The 19,281-nt window shown below is 46.4% G+C and overlaps 1 protein-coding gene across 1 annotated transcript; it reads right to left on the bottom strand.

Annotated features, from left to right (window-relative positions):
- Nucleotides 1-215: 215 nt before the first annotated feature.
- MYD88 (MYD88 innate immune signal transduction adaptor) lies at nt 216-18,822 on the bottom strand. Its single transcript, XM_030549992.1, has 5 exons — nt 18,471-18,822; nt 10,003-10,122; nt 8,612-8,792; nt 6,997-7,088; nt 216-4,335 (listed from the first exon to the last, which is right to left on the bottom strand). The coding sequence occupies exons 1-5, from the start codon at nt 18,820-18,822 to the stop codon at nt 4,181-4,183; spliced, it is 900 nt and encodes a 299-aa protein (XP_030405852.1). The 3' UTR covers nt 216-4,180.
- Between the last annotated feature and the right edge of the window lie 459 nt (nt 18,823-19,281).

Raw genomic sequence — 19,281 nt, 5'->3', positions numbered from 1 at the left:
AGCATAATTTCTTGGTAGCATTCCTGCTGGGACACAGTGGTGAGCCACACACTGCCGAATACACAGGACTGAATCTATAAAGGCTTAACCCAGAAACAGCTGATTTCTGAACAAAATAATGTGACTAGAACCTGTCTGTAAATATCTCCCAATACCATATTTCCTTATAAAGGCAGGTGTTCTCTGATACAGAAACAGCATAATCACAAATCGTGTTGCTTTTCTTCAGTCTTTATTTTTCGCACAATTTCAAAAGTAGCAAAACTTTTTAAAAAGAACCAACCAGTGGAACAGTTGAATATAAAACACGTATGTCCTTCAAAAGCTGGACATCAGAATGGACAGAAAATAATGCAAATATACAGATAAGTGTTTTGATATTAACAAGCACAGCTATAATTGTTTTAAAGTGAGATAAAAAAATACAATGCAACCAACATCATTTGTGGGTAGTTTTTTAAAAACACATTCCTATGCACAGGAATAGGCGGAAGGGGGGAGAAACACTCCGTTGCAATTGAATTGCATTTGGAATAAATAAGATTTTATGACTTAAGGAGAAGTCACACTCAGAAGAGATTTATGACATCAGAAGTGCATAGGATCTTGAGATTGCTTTAGCATACAGCAGCAGTCCCCAACTGTGAGTCGTGCCCCTTTAGGGGGGCATGGAGAAACGTTCAGGTGGTGCAGTGGGGCCCGGGCGAGCCCCCACAAGGGGTTGGGAGGGAAGACCACCCAGCCACGTTCTGCCTCCAGCTTCACTCCAGCTCTGGCCCCAGCCCAGCCCCCAACTGAGGCCCCAGCTTCAACCCCCGACAATGGCCTGGCTTCCCTCCCAGTCATGTCCCCATCTGCAGCTCCAGCTCCAGCCCCAGCCTTGGCTCCCAGTCCTCAGGAGCGGCCTGGATAGATTACATAAGGGACAGCATGACATAAAAAGTTTGGGGACACTGGCTTACAGTATATTACAGAAATAACTCTTTAAACCTCCAGACCTTATGTTGCTGGGATGATAACTTCTAACCCCAGTAGAGTTATTTTAGTCTACTTAAGAACTTTTAACTTGATTTTAAAAAGTTGAGTACATGCACGTGCCATTCACTAACAATATTTTGCACTTATAAAGCACAGCAGCTTTCTACTGAGACAGAGATGTGAAGAAACCAAAGCACAGAGAGATTAGGTGACAATATGATCTTATCCAACCTCTGAGGTCTTTTTTATTTGGAATGGTAAATTCATCCAGGTATGTTTGGATGAACTAGTAATGATGAAGATGCTGCTGTTTCTTTCCTTGCAAAAGCAGCATCGTCTCTATTCAGAGAGCAGAGATATTCAGCTGTCATTTAATCACCTAGTAAATATGCAGATTTTACTATTTGCATTGCTGTAGCAGCTATAGGCCCAAACCAGAGATCAGGGCCCATCACAGACGGTGCCGTACAAACATGTTGTAAAATTATAGTCTCTGCCAAAGAGTTCACTCTCTGTGCTAAACATTTCCTACTGAAAACAGGACACTATGAGTTAGGGAATGGGGTTCCAGTCCTTGCTTTGCCAGTGACTCAAGGTGCAAGGTTGGATAAGTCAGTTAAACTTTCTGTGCCTGTTTCCCCTCTGTGAACTGGGGACAATTCTCCCCTGCCAGCCAGTGGGATTAGGAGGTATAAGTGTGGCTCACTGTACCCCCCTAGTGGCTGGACCATGAAGAGTTTCATGTTTCTGCTACAGCCTTTGGAGTTAATAGACCTAGTCATTCAAAAGAAGCTCATGGTTTTAGATCCAAACATATCAGATTCAATCCCACCGCTGGTGTATTCATGTTTGTAAAACACTATGGAAGTGCTAATATTCAGCAAACAAAACCAATCCAATTCCCTACAATGGCTGAGGGCCTAGCAGTCCTCAGAACCCCAGGATATTTATATAACTGACATTTAGAAACTATGCAGGAATCCCAAGATAAGCAGCTGTGCTTCACTTCTGCACCGAGGACAAGAGGACCAGGAGATACATTTATATCCGTTTAGATCTGTTACGTTTGGGGTTTTCCCCAGAGTTCTCTCACTAATTCCCACAACATCCTCAGGACAGACCTGTGCAGGTGATCTCATTAAAGTGGTGGAGACCGTTATGTTAATGGGAGAGACGGAAAAAAGTGTGTTTTACAGGCCCATCCAAAAGTGTTCCCCAGCACCGATGCTAGGAGCATTAACAAGCTTCAGTTAACTGAGGTTCACAGCAATAGGTATTGCTTGTCTATTACAAGAGACCTAGCGGGCAAAACGAAGTTGGTAAAAAATATAGCAACATCTTATGAGTAGACATTAATGTACTTTACAGACACACAGACACAGACATTTCAAACAGAAGAATTCAACACAGTTAGTATCGCAACGAATAGTCAAGAAACGGATGATCGGCTACTGTTTGAAAACGTATATGAGTAACTCATGTTAAGCAGTAAAATCAATAGCAAATCAGTGGCTGAAGGAATGAACCAACATGCAGCAAATACAGATATGTAGGCACAGGAAAACCACATCGCTTTGGAAAGTAAACATTTACCAAAACCCTGTTTGAGACCTTGACAGGTTGTTTTAAAAGTGTCACCTTTGGGGGAAAAAACAAAAAAAACCCACACACACAAGTTTCCATAAGGGCTGGATCATACAGAGCCTCTGATCCACACGATGCATACAACTACAGCAACAAAGTGCTACTCCTAACCTCACTCATGCAAGCAACCGGGGATTCTTTTAGATTTAAAGTATACTGATTAATTAATCACAGTATCATAATATATTAATTAAAATATGCCATGTTCATATTAAAACAACATTACTATTTGTTTTTAGGTAGGTCTGGTCTATAATGTAAGGCACGCTTTGTCAAACACTTCACCTTTTGGTATTGGGACATTCTAAAGCCAGTGTGTTCTGCGAGATTCTTAGAAGCCAAATGATTTAGGGGCTGCTCCTAGAAAGTTCTCAGCTGCTTCCAGAAAGTTCTCAGCTCAATTCTCCCACTCAAGTCAATGGAAGCTGAAGGTATTCAGCACCTTGTGTGTTAAGGGTTCAATCCTCCAATACAAATCCAAGACTGAGCCATCGACGTGAGAATGATCTGTTGTAAACATTATAGGATCTATGATTTCCCAGTGCTGATGTAAGAGCGATCACTTAGTTAAATGGGACATGTGCACAGACGGACAGACATTCGTGCTATAAGCAGCACCCTCGTTATTTAGTATACGTTTCTCTATGGCTTTTGCTTTTAACGAAGAACCAATCATTCATTGGTCAAGGTCAGAAGGCTGTTCCAGAGGATGTCAGCCATAGGGGAGTTACATAAGTAATTAACTCTCTGAACAGGTTGCACTAGGACCTAAAATGTTTTAAAAGACCAAAATTGAGAAAAAAATATTAAACAGAAAATAAACTCACTTCAGTCATTTCTCAAGAGTCAGATATTGCTAAGAATAATGGGAGGTCGGTTAATATCTTTTAGGTACTTAAACATTGTTTTAAGTAAATTTGATGCTCATTAAATACAAGAGAGTCCTGGAGATTGAAGTCCTCCGTATAGCTAGAGAGCAGGTACAATGGAAACTGCCCTTCCAGTCTGCTACAACCCGGATCTGGAGGGGTAGCCTCTAGGGAACAAAAGGGTAGTTCAATCCTTGGCCTCTCTACCAAGCAGGGTGCCAGTATCAATGATTTTCATAGTATTTGTCCACTAGGAACCACACTGAGACCCCCAAACTCATTTCACACAGGTCAGCAATCAGCCATCAGATTTCATCAAGGATTAAAGAGAGAAACGATTCTCCTGACAATGCCCAGATACCATTATGGGAGCCATGTAACGGTGTTTAAAACCATATATAATTTGTGTACAACATCTACGGTTTGTGGCTTTGGCCATTTAAAGTTACCCACCTGGAGAAGTGCATTGTGGCCACTGTACTCTAATTAACTCCCCATTTAATGCAATTAAGCCCCCCTTCAGATAACCCTTGTGTGTCTGTTGGAGGCCCCAGGCACAATATTGCAAGGATCAAAGTTCTGGCGTGTTGAAAGACTGTATAAACGACACCTGGAAGTTAAGAGTTTCTTTTTTTCCTGAAGGCACAGCTATGCTGGATCAAAAGGCACCTGGCTCATGTAGCTTTGCCTCATGGAAGCAAGAGGGATTTTGCCAGTCTTATCCAGAACCATTTTTTGGTGCAGGGATTAGTGTAGTCACAGACTGTAATGAACCTCAAGATGCTTGGAAACTCGTTCTTCATGGATTTGCACTTGACTGGAATCAGCCGTTTCTGGCGAGCACCTGAAAAACAGTCCACACAGGCATGTGGGTAAAGAAAGTTGCATTGTACCCATAAATCCATTCTCTCCACCCCCCACAGAGTGAAGGCAGCAGCACACACACAGGTCCATATACCTAGGCCTGATCCTGATCTCAACTACACCAGGGTAACTCAATAGGCCCTGCTCCAGGACAGCACGTTCCAGAGGCGAAGACCCTTTTCCCCAGCCAAACGCATACAGGAACATGCAGCTCAAATCTCCCCGAACAGGTACACTTACAACATACACACGTCAAACCTTGAAGGGCTTTATAAGTCAGTACCATGAACTGCACCAAAAAGCCCAACTGGCAACTAGTGCAGTGTCGGGGGCACGGGTGTGCTGCGTTCCATGCGAGACGCACAGCATTCTGCACCAGCTGAAGTTTGAGAAGTACAGGGATAGCCCCGACTGAGCAGACTGGATTCATCCAATCTGCCAGTGATGAAGGCATGGAGAACTGTGGTGAAGTCCACCTCTGAAAGAACGTAGAATGTAGGGGTGGAAGTAAGGAGACTTGGGAGGCTATCAGGTCCAACCCTCTTCACTTAGGCAGGGCCAAGTAAACCTAGACCATCCCTGACAGGTATTTGTCTAATCTGTTCTTAAAAACCTCCCATGATGGGTATTCCACAACCTCCTTTGGAAGCCTATTTGAAAGCTTGACTGCCTTTATAGTTAGACAGTTTTTCCTAATAGCTAATCTAAATCTCCCTTGCTGTAGATTAAGCCCATTACTTCGTGTCCTTCCCTCAGTGGACGTGGAGAACAATTGATCCCTGTCCTTTTTATAAGACCCCTTAACATATTTGAAGACTGTCATCAGGCCCCCCTCATTCATCTCTTCTCAAGACTAAACATGTCCAGTGTTTTAACCTTTCCTCATAGGTCAGGTTTTCTAAACTTTTTGTCATTTTGTTGCTCCCCTTCCACTTTGTCCACACCTTTCTTAAAGTGTGGCGCCCAGAACTGGACACAGTGCTCCAGCTGAGGCCTCACCAGTGCCAAACAGAGCGAGACAATTACCTCCCGTGTCTTACACACGACACTTCTCTTAATAAACTCGAGAATGGTGTTAGCCTTTTTCACAACTGCATCACAATGACTTACATTCAGCACGATCCACTATAATCCCCAGACACTTTTCTGTAGTATGACCCCCCTAGCCAGTTATTCCCCATTTGGTAGCTTCCAGGGCCGGCTCCAGCCTTTTTGCCGCCCCAAGCGGCGGAGGAAGAAAAAAAAAAGTCACGATTGGCAGTACTTCAGCCGCAGCTCCACCGCGCCGCTTTCTTCTTCAGCGGCAGGTCCTTCCCTCTGAGAGGGACTGAAGGACCTGCCACTGAATTGCCGCCAAAGATCCCGATGTGCCGCCCCTTCCCCTTGGCCATCCCAAGCACCTGCTTGCTGAGCTGGAGCCTGGAGCCGGCCCTGTTAGCTTCACATCTGATTTTAACTCCTTAAGTGAAGTACTTTGCACTTGTCTTTACTGAATTTCATCTTGTGCATTTCAGACCAACTCTCCAATTAGTCAAGATCATTTTGAATTCTAGTCCTGTTCCCCCTAAGTACTTGCAACCCCTCCCAACTTGGCGTTATCACAAATTTGATAAGCGTGCTCCACTTCATTATTCAACATGCCACAACCTCCTGGCCGTATGCCACTGGAAGGATTCACTCTTGGCAACCTGTGCTGTAGGGATATCCAGATGCAGCTGTGGATCTAAAAAGATACTCGAGTAACCAAAAAACAATGGGTAGATTGATCCTAAACCACTTCTTCCAGATCTACAGGCCTTCCTAGGTTACTACCATTTCCTTTGCTATGCACATACTTCCCGCAGACCTGTAGGTTGCAGCACCCACTGGTAAATAAAGGGCAGCAAGCAATCACTCTACCAGTGTCTGCAGAGGATCAGACTCCCACCTTTCCGATTGCTCCTCAAGGAAGCCATAATCACTCTCAAGAATGACATCCTTTGGTCTGAATGAAATCCCTTTCTTTTCCTTTAGTGGAGGGCACTGAACACTGGGCCAGCACTAGCCATGGGGAAGATTTTCCACACATGAGATGATGTGCTAAGTGGCTATGGCACTGGGCTAGGATTCAGGAGATCTAGGTTCTATTCCTGGCTCTGCCATTGGCAAATCATTTTACTCTTCTGCAGCCCTTCCCACCCCCAGGTCTGTTCCAGCTATTCTTGGCAGGGACTGTCTCCTTTTTAGGGCCTGTCCACACTGTGAGGATGTGAATCTACAGCACACTAGTTTGCTACGCACTGACTTGGCTGTGTAAAAGTTTGCTACGCAGTGACTCGGCAGATGGACCCTGCCACTGTGTAAAAGATCCACAGTGCACTTTGATGTAGCGCTGTTTGAAATGGGAGAACAGCAAAGCTCCCTACGGATCTTTTAGTGTGTGGTAGCTGGGTTCACCTGGCAAATTAGTGCACAGCAAGCTAGTGTAGATTCAACAGCTGTGTGGCCAAGCCGTTACTATGCATTTGTTCAGTGCCTTGCACAATGGGCACCAATCTCAGCTGGGGCCTTTAGATGCTACTGTAATACAAATAATTAAGAACACTGACTATACATTGTCGTGGGAAAATGTACCCTTCACGGGCCATCTACATTCTCTTACCTGGGGAAAGGCTAAGAGCAAATTTGGTCTGGAAATCACATTCATTGCTGTCTAGGTAATCATCTGAAATAACAACCACCATCTTCCTACACCTGGAATTAAACCGAGAGTGGGGAAAAAATGGTTATTAACTAAATGAAAGAGAGATGCTTTTCATGCTTGCTGGAAAAATACATATTTTATAGGACTGTTCTGCTTAAAACATGCAACCGCAACAGTGTTCCAGCTCTAATGTCAATAAAATCTGAAGTGTTTGATACTTTACTTACAACTGTATATATATAAAACACACAAAAAGTTATGTAAAAGGAACATTATTGAGGTTGCAAAGTCAAGTACTCAGAAGTCAGGAATGCTACAATTAAGGTCACCTGTGCATCCTTAATTCAGCCCCCTTGTACGAATGCATTATGATGCAGTCTTTAACAATATGATCTCATACTATGCTATCAGGTGGGTATCACTGATATTAATGTATATTTTAAAAGAAGTGTTACAATGATTTAGAACCATCGAGTTGTGCATTAGCTAACAATAAGCTACAGAACCACAAGACCTCATTACTGTTAGCTTCATCCTCCTTCTACTCGTTACTCACACTCATCTGATATGTCTTGTCTTACATTACATGGTAAGTTCTTCAGAGCAGACAGCATCTGCCTGTGTATTTGTACAGTGCCTTGCACAATAGGGCCCTGAGCCTACCTGGAGCCTAGGGATGCTACCATAACAACCCCCTCTGTCTGAAAGGATCCTTCAGAAATCCAGACAAGTAGCTATTGGGACAGCTAAGAAGTGGTTTATTTTTTCACTGAGCTTGTATAAGTTCCCCTCTGCGCCACCAGTGTCTTGGGCAGAAGACAGATCTCTCTTATGAATTCCCTGGCTGCCTCAAGGTGCTTGCACTCTGCACAAGTTAGCTGCTCAGAGAGATAATTGACATCATAATGTTCCATTGGGTGGAAAAATCAACTGGATAAAGAAAAAACTACTAGTGCTGGTGCATTCTTCCCCACACAGAGGCACTGACACTCTCTCCAGACAGATCTTCTCCCATCTGGGCATAAGGAGGGAGGTGGGGGAGTTAACCCTCTCCTCCCCCTTGATCTCTATGAAAAGGGCTCTAAGGAGTCCTGGGATGAGGGCCAGAGTGACTCTCCACAGCACTGTCTCTTGAAAACCTATTGGATTTCTGTGTGGAAATCTGGCTGGGTAGGAGCTGATGCAGCTGGGAGCTGTTTTATCTCCTTCTGGGCCCCCTTCACAGCTACCTTTGAGCAACCACAGAGTATCCAAACAGCAGAAGCAAGCGCAGAAACCAGTGGTGCCATAAGGAGAGGTCTTCCTTGTGGGTCCTTTGAGCCACAGGTTTGGGACGCCTCACCCTTTCCTTCTTGAGGAGATGGCAAATAGGAAACTCCACAAATACTTCATTGTGGAGCATCCTTGCCTCTCTATCCCATCTTGCGTGCTCTCCAACAGGAAAGGGAAAATCTGGTCCCAAGGAGACAATTCTCCTTTGGCTTCCCCAAAGTCTTACATTGGAAAAATCTAACAAATACTTTCCTTACAGCCAGCACCCCGCCCCCGCCCCCCGCAGACATCATTCACTCACCGTCTCTCTATAAGCTCGCTAGTTATGGACCACACACACGATCCTGGCAGGACATCCCGATCAAACACACACAGCTTCAGCTTGAAATCCGTTTGTTCCAGCTCTCTGATCATCTCTTGGACAAAGTGAATGTCTTTTTGACAGTAACAGATGAAGGCATCGAACAGCTCTGGTGTGTTCCCTGGAACCATTCAGAATTGTATGCAGACGATATTAAATTAACTGAATTCAACAAATGCACGCTTTTCAGGTACTGGAGCCTTTGATTCATAACATCACGTAACTCACATTAACACAGTGTGGCTCTCTGTCCCCCTCTAGTGGCTACTCCTCATATAGAGATTTGTGACTGAGTCGGCTACAGCTTTGGGCTAATGAATCTGGTTGTTTGGTTCAGGCAGTAGAGTCTCCTGCTTCTAAATCTAAGTTTCAGTCCCTGCAGACAGTTCACCTAGGGGCATCACTACACTCATTATTTACAAGAGTATCAGGCAGGTCCTCAGATTTGGGAAACACAAACGTGCCACAAAGAGAGTTATATGAGAAATAAATCCAGTGGGTAGACAACTGGCCAATATTTTCAAACTTGGGCATCAGAAGTTAGACACTTGAATAAGTGACCTAACTGAGTTAGCCATCTACAGCTCTCATTGAGGCCTTTATTTATTTATTTGGTGCCCAACCAGAGATTCAGGTGCCTTATTTTAAGGCTAGAATTTTTCACAACTGGGTGTCCAACCTCTACTGGCTCGATTCCCACTGTGTTGCTCCAGTTTTACAACAGCATGGCAACACTGATTTCAGCAGAGTTGCACCAGAATAAAACTGCGTTAATGTAGTGAAGGATCCAGCCCTACAAGTGGGGTAGGGAAAATATTAGCATTCTATGGCCCAAATACTAAAATCAGATCCACACAGGCAGAAGCTTTTTACCTGCAGAGAGCCCCACAGGATTCAAACTGTGCGGCTCTGTCTCCAGGCTCTCGGCCTAAATTGGTAAACTGAGCTCCGTGATCTCACTCACCTAAAAAGATCTCCTTCCAAATGAATGAAAATGTAGATCCATGCAATGAACTCTGACAAGATGAAAGCTTTTTATAGAAAGTGGTGCTGGCACAATATCATGTAGCACAGAGTTCCACATACTTTACTGCACTTCCATTCTCTACCCTCATTTACATTTGCCGTACTGCCCCTCTTCCCTCCGTGAGTATTTCAATCCTATCTCCCTGCTTGGTCAGGACGTCATGTATATGCATAGGTTGAGGGAAGGACACAGATAGGAAGGGAGGTGACTGGATCTCAGTACTTCTCACAGGGATCTACGACATAGAAGGCAAGCCCTAGCACAGTATATCCACTATTAAATCAGTAGATCTATGGCTATTTACCATAAGGATCATCTCTGGTAGTGATGCCGGACATCTCTAATGTCTTCCGGACACTGCTGTCAACTGCTGGCACCTGAACAGGCTGCTCTTTCCTCTGTAGGTACTTCTTACAGTCCTCCTCTGCAAGAGACACAAAAGGCTCATTTGATGCTGATCATGCTGCTGAGGTTCAGTAAACAGAGGAACTCGCTTAGGAGTAACTAACCAAAATATAAAAAGCACCCTAGTCCTTCAGCAACATTCTGACGTGAAAGTTAAAGGGATTTACAACGTTAAGGTGAATTGGAGTGTTAGTTGTATATAGGATGCCCTGAGAGACTGGACAAAAGGTGTTATTTAGGTGGTGTTATTCTTACCGAACAGCACATACAATGTATGCAAATATCACCAGGGCAGTGACTCCATCGGTTTTAACATCTCCGTGTTCTCCTTTCATTGTTGCTCATTTTGAGTCCCTAACAAAACACCTTCAGGCAGTTTGGGGCCAAAATCTAGGGGCTGAGAGGCTTGAGGGTTTTGTTTTGGTTTTTTAAGTCTTCATAAAAATCTAATAATAATAAATGTAATGAACTGACTAGCACAAGGGTACTCAAACTGGGAGTTGGGACCCCTAAGGGGGTTGCAAGGTTATTACATGGAGAGTCACGAGCTGCCAGCCTCCACCCCAAACCCTGTTTTACATCCAGCATTTATAATGATGTTAAATATATTAAAAAAGTGTTGTTAATTTATAAGGGGGGGTCACACTCAGAGGCTTGCCTTGAGAACCACTGGACTAGCACATGTGTATACCACTAGCTAAGGATCATAGGGTTAGAAGGGACCGCAAGGGTTATCTAGTCTAACCTTCTGTCCAGATGCAGGATTTGTCTAAACCAGAGGTTCTCAAACAGGGGCCCACAAGCTCCATTCAAGTGGTCCTTGGCTAGTTCCCTCTAAAGTACACACCTCGACGGCCGCACACAGGACAATGAAGGGTCACCCACCTAATTAGTGGAGCTGCGCTCTAATTAGGTGCCTGGACCGTGGAGAAGACGCACATGTAAGGTGAGGTGGTGGCTTTGGGAGAATAGGGGGTAGGTGGGAGGGGGCAGTGGGGTAAGAAGAGGGGTTGAGGGGAATTTGGGACTTGCAGTATTGCAGCGGCCAGAGAAAGAGGTGTCTTTCTGCAGCTCCAGGGCTGCGGCTGCCGGACCTCCTTCCCAGCTTCAGCTCTATGGCTGGTGTGGCAGGGGAGAGACCCCTCTCCTTCCCAGCCCCAGCTCTGTGGCTGGTGTGGCGGGGGAAGAGCCCTCCTCCTTCCTTCTCAGCCCCAGCTCTGTGGCTGGTGTGGCGGGGGAAGAGCCCCCCTCCTTCCTTCTCAGCCCCAGCTCTGTGGCTGGTGTGGCCAGGGAAGAGCCCCACCCCCTTCCCAGCCCCAGCTCGGGGGCTGCCATGGTGAGGGAGAGAGGGCACATCCATCCCCTTAGAAAGGTAAGACAACTGATATTAAAATATATGAGTTGTGTGCTTTTATTTGTAGAACAAATAAAATTGTTAATTATAATTTTTATATATATACAGCACTTTTATCCAAAGCACTTTACAATAGTTTGCTAATGGTACACACAACATTTGGAAAGCTCATTAAGTGGTCCACCGAGACCCTCAGCAATTTTCAAGCGGTCCGCAAAAAAAGTTTGAGAATCACGGGTCTAAACCATCCTTCTATAAAATGGAATCAGAATTGAGGATCAGTTGCAGAACCAGACATTCAGATACTACAGTGAGGAAGGCCATACAAGAATCTAGATAAACCCACAGCAGAATAGGGCTGGTTACACTAACTGTCAGTGGAGAATCTCCCTTAGCTCAAGTTGTGGTAGTATGTTCTTCTAGAGCAGGAAGATCTGGACCCTGATCCACTGCTGCTATGAAGTTCCCATGAAATCCTGTGTGGATATAGGTTTGTTACAAGTAGAAATATGTTCATTCACTTTATTTTTGAAACAATCTAAATGAAAATAGTAACTGTTTTTTAAAATTCCCCTGTAGTATATACAACCAGCCCATTGCAGCATCGTACTAGTGCATGAGACCCAGTGAGTAAAAACAGACCTGAAACGATCAGAAAAATACCCACACCCCTAAAACTGACTAGTGTTTTTCCCACTTCCTAGTGGAAGTGCAAAATGCAAACAAAAAGCACAAATGGAAAAAAGCAAATTGATCTGAAATATTGTTGTGTGTTATTTTTTAATATAATTTTTAATCAGATATCATGAAACCCTTTCACTGGAGGGTTACAAAAAAACCTCGGGACCTTAGCTGTGCTGGTGTGTTGCACAGGCTGGTCTTTGTGATGAGAACAATTGCCGAGGGACTGGAAATAGCAGGAAAGGGAATCTACTGGAAGTAATGACATATTTTAAAATAATAGCTGGGTAAAGAAAAACAACAAAAGAGACCAAGAATAAAAATCAGAGCTATTCAGAGAGCTTAGAGGGGAAGTACCAGGGGCTGGATGAAAACAAGTCCTTTGGGTGCATGAGATGGCAAACAAACAATTAAAAAAATATGTTATTTCCCCTCACATTATATAAATGGAATATACAGTGAGAGGCTGATCTGAATTTCTCTAGACTGGTTTCCAGTTCCTTATTAGAATTTAATTCAAGGCTCTGACACCATGTTCATGAAAACAAGGGCTCTCTCCTCATTAGTCTGTTCAGGGCCATACATGCTTATTGAGCCCTTCAGATGATTCCATTAATGACGCAAACATGCGCTAATTCTTTTGCCCATCCATCTCCAGGAGTGAAAGCTTCTGACTGAGGCAAAACTTTCAGAATGACACCCCAGCCGTGGTAAAACCCGCATCGCTTTGTTACAAATACAAAATCGAGGCCAATTTCACTGAAATTGAGATGAGGTTTTCCAGTCAACCTGGGCTGATGAATGGTTTCTGGTAGTTTTGCATGGGTCAGTCTCCATACTAGGAAATGTTGAGAGAGTTCTGCTCTGAGTCATGTGCGAATTAGGGCACAAAGTCAAAGTGACCATCAAGAGGTCTGAAACAATAAGAACAAAACCAACTAGATGAGGCTGCCCGAAGCCCGCAAACTGAAATGGCTGCATTCCATTCCCCATACAGTCCATGCAGATAACCTCAATATAAGGCATATGACATTGCTCTGATCTTGAAATGAATTATGGCCTGCATAAGGGAAGTTGAAGGAGTGCAGCAAAAAATATAAACAAATAAGCCCTACGAGGAAAGGATAGATGAACTGGGCATGTTCCGGGTAGGGAAAAAAAAGACAACTGAAAGAGATGAATTATTAAGCAAACATGTATCAGTTTTTGCCACTAGTCAGCAAGAAAGCAACAAAAAGTAATGGGCTTTTGCAGGGAAGATCTGGGATAAACACACCAAGATAAATAGCTTGACAACCCTAAGGACAATCAGACAATGGAAAAAGCTGCTAAGAGAGGCAGACGTACAAGCCCTGGAAAAGAAGTGATAGCTCAGTGGTTTGTGCATTAGCCTATTAACCCTAGGGTTGTAAATTCAATCCTTGAGGGGGCCGTTTAGAGATCAGTAGCAAAAATCTGTCTGGGGATTGGTCCTGCTTTGAGTAGAGGGTTGGACTAGATGACTTCCTAAGGTCCCTTCCACCCCTGATATTCTATGATTAAAACTAGACACCACCTCTTTAGGAATGATGATACATATTGTTGCTATAATGGATTGGGATGGAACAGTGGACCCCCAACTGCATGGCAAAGGATTGGTTCTGAAGTGCATGCCACAGACCAAATGCAGTCTTTGGAATTCTATGCTCGGGATATGGCCCTTCAGTTTTGATTTATTTCCTCCTCAGGAATGTATAGGTGTTTATTACTACAACAAAACAGGTGAAAATTGGTTCAAAAAACTATTCATAATTTTTATGGGTAAATATCAGGGTTTATTTTGGTGGAGAGCAGGACAGAGGAAAAAAGTATTCAGCAGATTAATGCTCTGAAGAATGGTTTGCTGCAGAGCTAAAACAGAATTCAAAACACAATGCCACTTCTGAGTTTAAGAAAACAATACATCTCTAAGTCCCAAATAAAACTTTTTATTTGAACAAACTGTTTACTAGTGTAGACTTAGAATTCTTAGTCTATAAATATTTACATTTAATAATTGGGCCACACCATTTGCAGCGCATACACTCAACTTCATCCTTTTCTCCTGGTTGTTGTTTTTTTTTACTTTTTAATACTTCCTTGTGCTCTGAAACGTATTCTGACACAGATTTTCCTTTTCTTCCCATTTTCGTGTGTCAAATCTTTAAACCGTTATCCACTAACAGCATGAAACGTGCATGTGGTAGGCGTGAGATTCATCAGTACATTCAGATGTGTGCACACTTCAGAGCGTGTGTGTGTGCCTGCTGGTTTATTATTTATCTTTTCAAGACTAGTATATAAGCCTTATTTCAACAGGCAGCTTTGCATATACACAGACTGTGTGATTGCAATACATAGATCTCATGGAATGTATCATATTTTCCTAATAAAACAAGCTTTTGAATGATACAAAAGTAGGATGAAAATCAGAAAAAAATGACTAATACTTTTTGTAAAAGCTGTGATTTTTCAGTAAAAATTGGTTTAAACTGAAAACAAAGGGACACAGTTATGGATCAATTATGTGCTGTAATAGGAAAGGTGCCTCACACAGGGTATGTCTACATCTAAAATTTTGCAGCGCTGGTTGTTACAGCTGTATTAGTACAGCTGTATAGGGCCAGCGCTGCAGAGTGGCCACACTTACAGCAACCAGCGCTGCAAGTGGTGTTAGATGTGGCCACACTGCAGCGCTGTTGGGCGGCTTCAAGGGGGGTTCGGGGAACGCGAGAGCAAACCGGGGAAGGAGACCAGCTTTGCCGCGGTTTGCTCTCGCGTTCCCCGAACCCCCATGCAAACCGCAGGGAAGGAGACCTGCTTGCACGGAGGTTCGGGGAACGCGAGAGCAAACCGGGGAAGGAGACCAGCTTCGCCGCGGTTTGCTCTCGCGTTCCCCGAACCCCCATGCAAACCGCAGGGAAGGAGACCTGCTTGCACGGAGGTTCGGGGAACGCGAGAGCAAACCGGGGAAGGAGACCAGCTTCGCCGCGGTTTGCTCTCGCGTTCCCCGAACCACTCTGCAAACCGCAGGGAAGGAGACCTGCTTGTTCGGGGAACGCGAGAGCAAACCAGGGAAGGAGACCAGCTTCGCCGCGGTTTGCTCTCGCGTTCCCCGAACCACCCTGCAAACTGCAGGGAAGGAGACCTGCTTGTTCGGGGAACGCGAGAGCAAACCAGGGAAGGAGACCAGTTTCGCCGCGGTTTGCTCTCGCGTTCCCCGAACCGCTCTGCAAACCGCAGGGAAGGAGACCTGCTTGCTCGGGGTTCGGGGAACGCGAGAGCAAACCGGGGAAGGAGACCAGCTTGATTACCAGAGGCTTCCTCAGGTATGCTGGGATACCTGCTTATTCCACGGAGGTCAAGAAAAGCGCTGGTAAGTGTCTACACTTGATTACCAGCGCTGGATCACCAGCGCTGGATCCTCTACACCCGAGACAAAACGGGAGTACGGCCAGCGCTGCAAACAGGGAGTTGCAGCGCTGGTGATGCCCTGCAGATGTGTACACCTCCTAAGTTGCAGCGCTGTAACCCCCTCACCAGCGCTGCAACTTTATGATGTAGACAAGCCCACAGAGTCTTAAGTCCCAACATATAACACAGCCAGGCCACTCGGCTCAAGAAGCAGCACTGCTTAAAGCCATATTTCAGTACCAACTATATGGGTGGCTGCAATCCTTCATTTTTTAAATGCATGTTAGGGACCTGATCCTGAGGGTAATCATCTCCCCTCATGAGAGTTTAGGGTGCTCAGTAAGTAGCACAGGATCAGACCCAGGCTATAGGCTCCAGGCAAACTTCCCAATGTGACTCTCAGCCGGCAGCCTCCTCAACTTTTAGGTCCCTCCCAGTTAAAACCATTTGGTTCTTTATTCCCTTCTGAAAGGGATTCAGACTCGGTGCCTCTTCCTGGACAAAATTGTAGGTGTTACTGTGGCAATAAGAATTGAAAAGTCAGCTCCTGAATTAAGAGCATCAGTGCCGGAATGAAGAGCATTTGAAGTGCAGTGAGCTTCATTTGGGTTGTAAGTTTAAACCTTCTCAACCAGCCAGAAGTCTCTGCTGCTTGTTATGGACCTCAAATGAAAGGGGAAAAAACAGACTGAGGCATAACACTGATAACAGGTCCCTTAAAAAAAAAAGCAGCAGAAGTTCCCCAAAATATATGTGTAAGTAGGAGGGACCCAGTGGGAATCTCTACCCGTGAGAATCTCTACACTAGATCACTGCTTTATCTATTTGGTGTTTTGAAAGATGCAGTGGTGAAATTCTCCATCTTGATTTCTCATCAGCAAGTAACAGGAAGTGAGATCTCTCACTTCCCCACTAGTAACCCAGCAAATGTACAGCTTGTAGACACTCAGTGTCAAGCCTTACTTGTGAGTCAAGTGATCTCAGAAATATTTAGGTGATAAAACTTCATTTCCAGGTAGTGCAATTTGGGTTCCCATAAAGTGTGGTTCTATCTTAAAGAATGTTTTGTAAAAATGGCTCTGTGGGTTTCCATATTTATTATTTCTCACTGACTCCTGAAGTTTGCTCAGTTTGAAAATAATTCCCACCTCACACAACTGCCAGGTCCACAAACTCAGGCTGGGCTCTGAGGGTACATCTACCGCCGGACTGGTGGGTAGCGATCGATCTATCGGGGATCGATTTATCGCATGTAGTGTAGACGCAATAAATCGATCCCTGGTCGCTCTCCTGTCGACTGCTGAACTCCAGCTCAGCAAGAGGCGGAAGCAAAGTCGACGGGGGAGCGGCAGCCGTTGATCCCGCACCATGAGGACGCGAAGTAAGTGATTCTAAGTCGATCTATCGACTTCAGCTTTGCTATTCTCGTAGCAGAAGTTGCGTATCTTAGATCGATCCTCCCCGCCGCGTGTAGACCAGGCCTAACAGTCAAGCTGGGCTCCATCCCATGGATCATCACCAGAAACAAAAGTTCTGCTAGCCAAATCAGACCCTCAGTCCAACCCCATTACCTTCAGGTCATGCCCTCCATGATACCTAGGCAAACCATCTCATGGCTAATGTTGCCAAAAGCATCGTTTGACCTGCAGGATTTATATCACTGGAGATCACATGTAAGACAAAAAGGATGGAGGATGAATTTGCAGTGCTGGTAACTAGCAAAAATATGAGGCTCTCTCTTTCCCATTGAAAACTGAGCAAGTTTGCTATGAAAAAGATCAGAGAAGCACAATGAATATGTAATGCTGCAATATCGGTTTTCAGAGTAGAACGGCAACAAGCAAAACAAAAAGCATACCACTCAAATGATGGTTAGGCCCCAAAAACTATTTTCCTAGAGAAAACTGTATCTTTTGCAGCATCCCTGTATTCTTTATAGTTCTCTACAGATGCCACATAGGCTTTAGCCTTCCCAAACCCTGTTAAATTTCAGGACCTAAAGAAGCTGACAGTGACTCTTAAACCTATCAGGCTTTGAAATTAGCTAGCAAATCTCAAAATGATGACAAGGCTATAAAGAAAGTCAACCACCAAGAACTGTGGAACTAAACCCACCTCAGATTAGCAGTTCACACTCAAAATCTAGCCATGCTTACATCAGAGTTTTAAGACTGACTAATGCTGAATTTCGGGGAAAACCAAACCAAAACTCGCAGAACTTTCTTTTTCCAGTTGTCTCTGCCGATTGAAGAGATCCTGCCCCAGCCCCAAGAGAAACTAAACTATTCATTCGTTCTCTAGGGGGGAGAGGGGTGCATTATAATTGCTTCCAGGGTGCTTTTGTTTCTGTACAGCCCATGAAGCAAGTATCCTATAATGTAACCAGAACCTATTTAAACTGTCATCCAGCAATCAGTCTGAACTGTGCCCCATCAAAGTGCGCAGCACCTGCCCTCCAAGGGCTGTGCCAAAGGCCAATCTCCTCTTTTACAAGTAAGGTGACCAGATGTCCCGATTTTATTGGGACAGTCCCGATATTGGGGTCTTTTTCTTACATAGGTTCTAGGCTATTACCCTCCACTCCGTCCTGATTTTTCACATTTGCTGTCAGGTCACCCAACTTACAAGCTCCTGCAGCGACCCGACCCGCCAGGCCCGGGGAGTGGTCCAGCGCCAGGGACCCAGAGCAGCTGTCAAACGGGGGGGCCATGCCCGGGGCAGAGCCGGACACACAGGGGCCTGGGCGCCCCCTGGCCAGGCAGCGGCTGGGGGGCTGGCGCCGGGCTCGGCTCGGCTCGGCCGGGGGGTGGCGGCACTAAGGGGCAGGGGAGGAGCCGGCCGGAGCCGGACACAGGAGGAAGCGCCGGGGCCTAGCGAGCGGGCCCGGCCCCAGCTCTCACCGATGCGGCCGCCCAGGTCGGCCAGGATGTCGTGGCGGCCCAGGGCCCGCAGCAGCGCCAGCAGGCGGCCCACGGTGGCGCCGCCGGGGCAGCGGCCCTGCCAGTCCTCCAGCAGGCGGGCGGTGGGGTCGGGCTGCGCCTCCAGGTGCTTGATCTCCAGGTACTCGTAGCCCAGCTCCTCGGCCAGCGCCGTCCAGTCGGCGGCCACCGGGGCGCGCGGGTTGAGGTAGAGCCCGAGCCGCCGCCGCACCGAGAAGTTCAGCGCCACCAGCGGCACCGCCTCCCGGTCGGGGGGCGCCGGGGAGCCGGGCCCGGGGGAGCCGGAGCCGGAGCCGGTCGTGGCCGTGGCCATGGTTCGCGATCCGCCGCCTGCCGCTTTCGCAACTTCCCGCTCCCGCCCCGGATCCCAGCGTGGTTCGCTTCCCAGCCCGCCCCCGGCTGCGCCGCGGTGCCCGGCCAGGCCTCCCCGGCGGGCGAGAAGGGCCGGACAGGAGCCCCGCGCCCGGAGCGACAGACCCGGCCCGGGACAGACGGACCCCCGACAGCCACCCCCCGCTCCCGGGGGCAGACAGACGGGAGCCCCCGACAGCCACCCCCCCACTCCCGGGGGCAGACAGACGGGACCCCCGACAGCCACCCCCCCCCACTCCCGGGGGCAGACAGACAGGACCCCCGACAGCCACCCCCCCGCTCCCGGCGGCAGACAGACGGGAGCCCCGACAGCCACCCCCCCACTCCCGGGGGCAGACAGACGGGACCCCCGACAGCCACCCCCCCCCACTCCCGGGGGCAGACAGACAGGACCCCCGAC

The sequence above is a fragment of the Gopherus evgoodei genome, chromosome 2 (assembly GCF_007399415.2).
Source record: "Gopherus evgoodei ecotype Sinaloan lineage chromosome 2, rGopEvg1_v1.p, whole genome shotgun sequence".
Taxonomy (NCBI): domain Eukaryota; kingdom Metazoa; phylum Chordata; order Testudines; family Testudinidae; genus Gopherus; species Gopherus evgoodei.
This window is presented reverse-complemented; position numbering and strand designations above follow the sequence as displayed.

Coding starts and splice junctions, on each gene's coding strand:
- MYD88 (XM_030549992.1), bottom strand. CDS start 18,822: ATGGCCACGGCCACGACCGGCTCCGGCTCCGGCTCCCCCGGGCCCGGC. Junction 10,123..18,470: donor CGACCTGGGCGGCCGCATCG/GTGAGAGCTGGG, acceptor TGTCTCTTGCAG/AGGAGGACTGTAAGAAGTAC. Junction 4,336..6,996: donor TGCTCTTAGCCTTTCCCCAG/GTAAGAGAATGT, acceptor ACTGTTTTTCAG/GTGCTCGCCAGAAACGGCTG.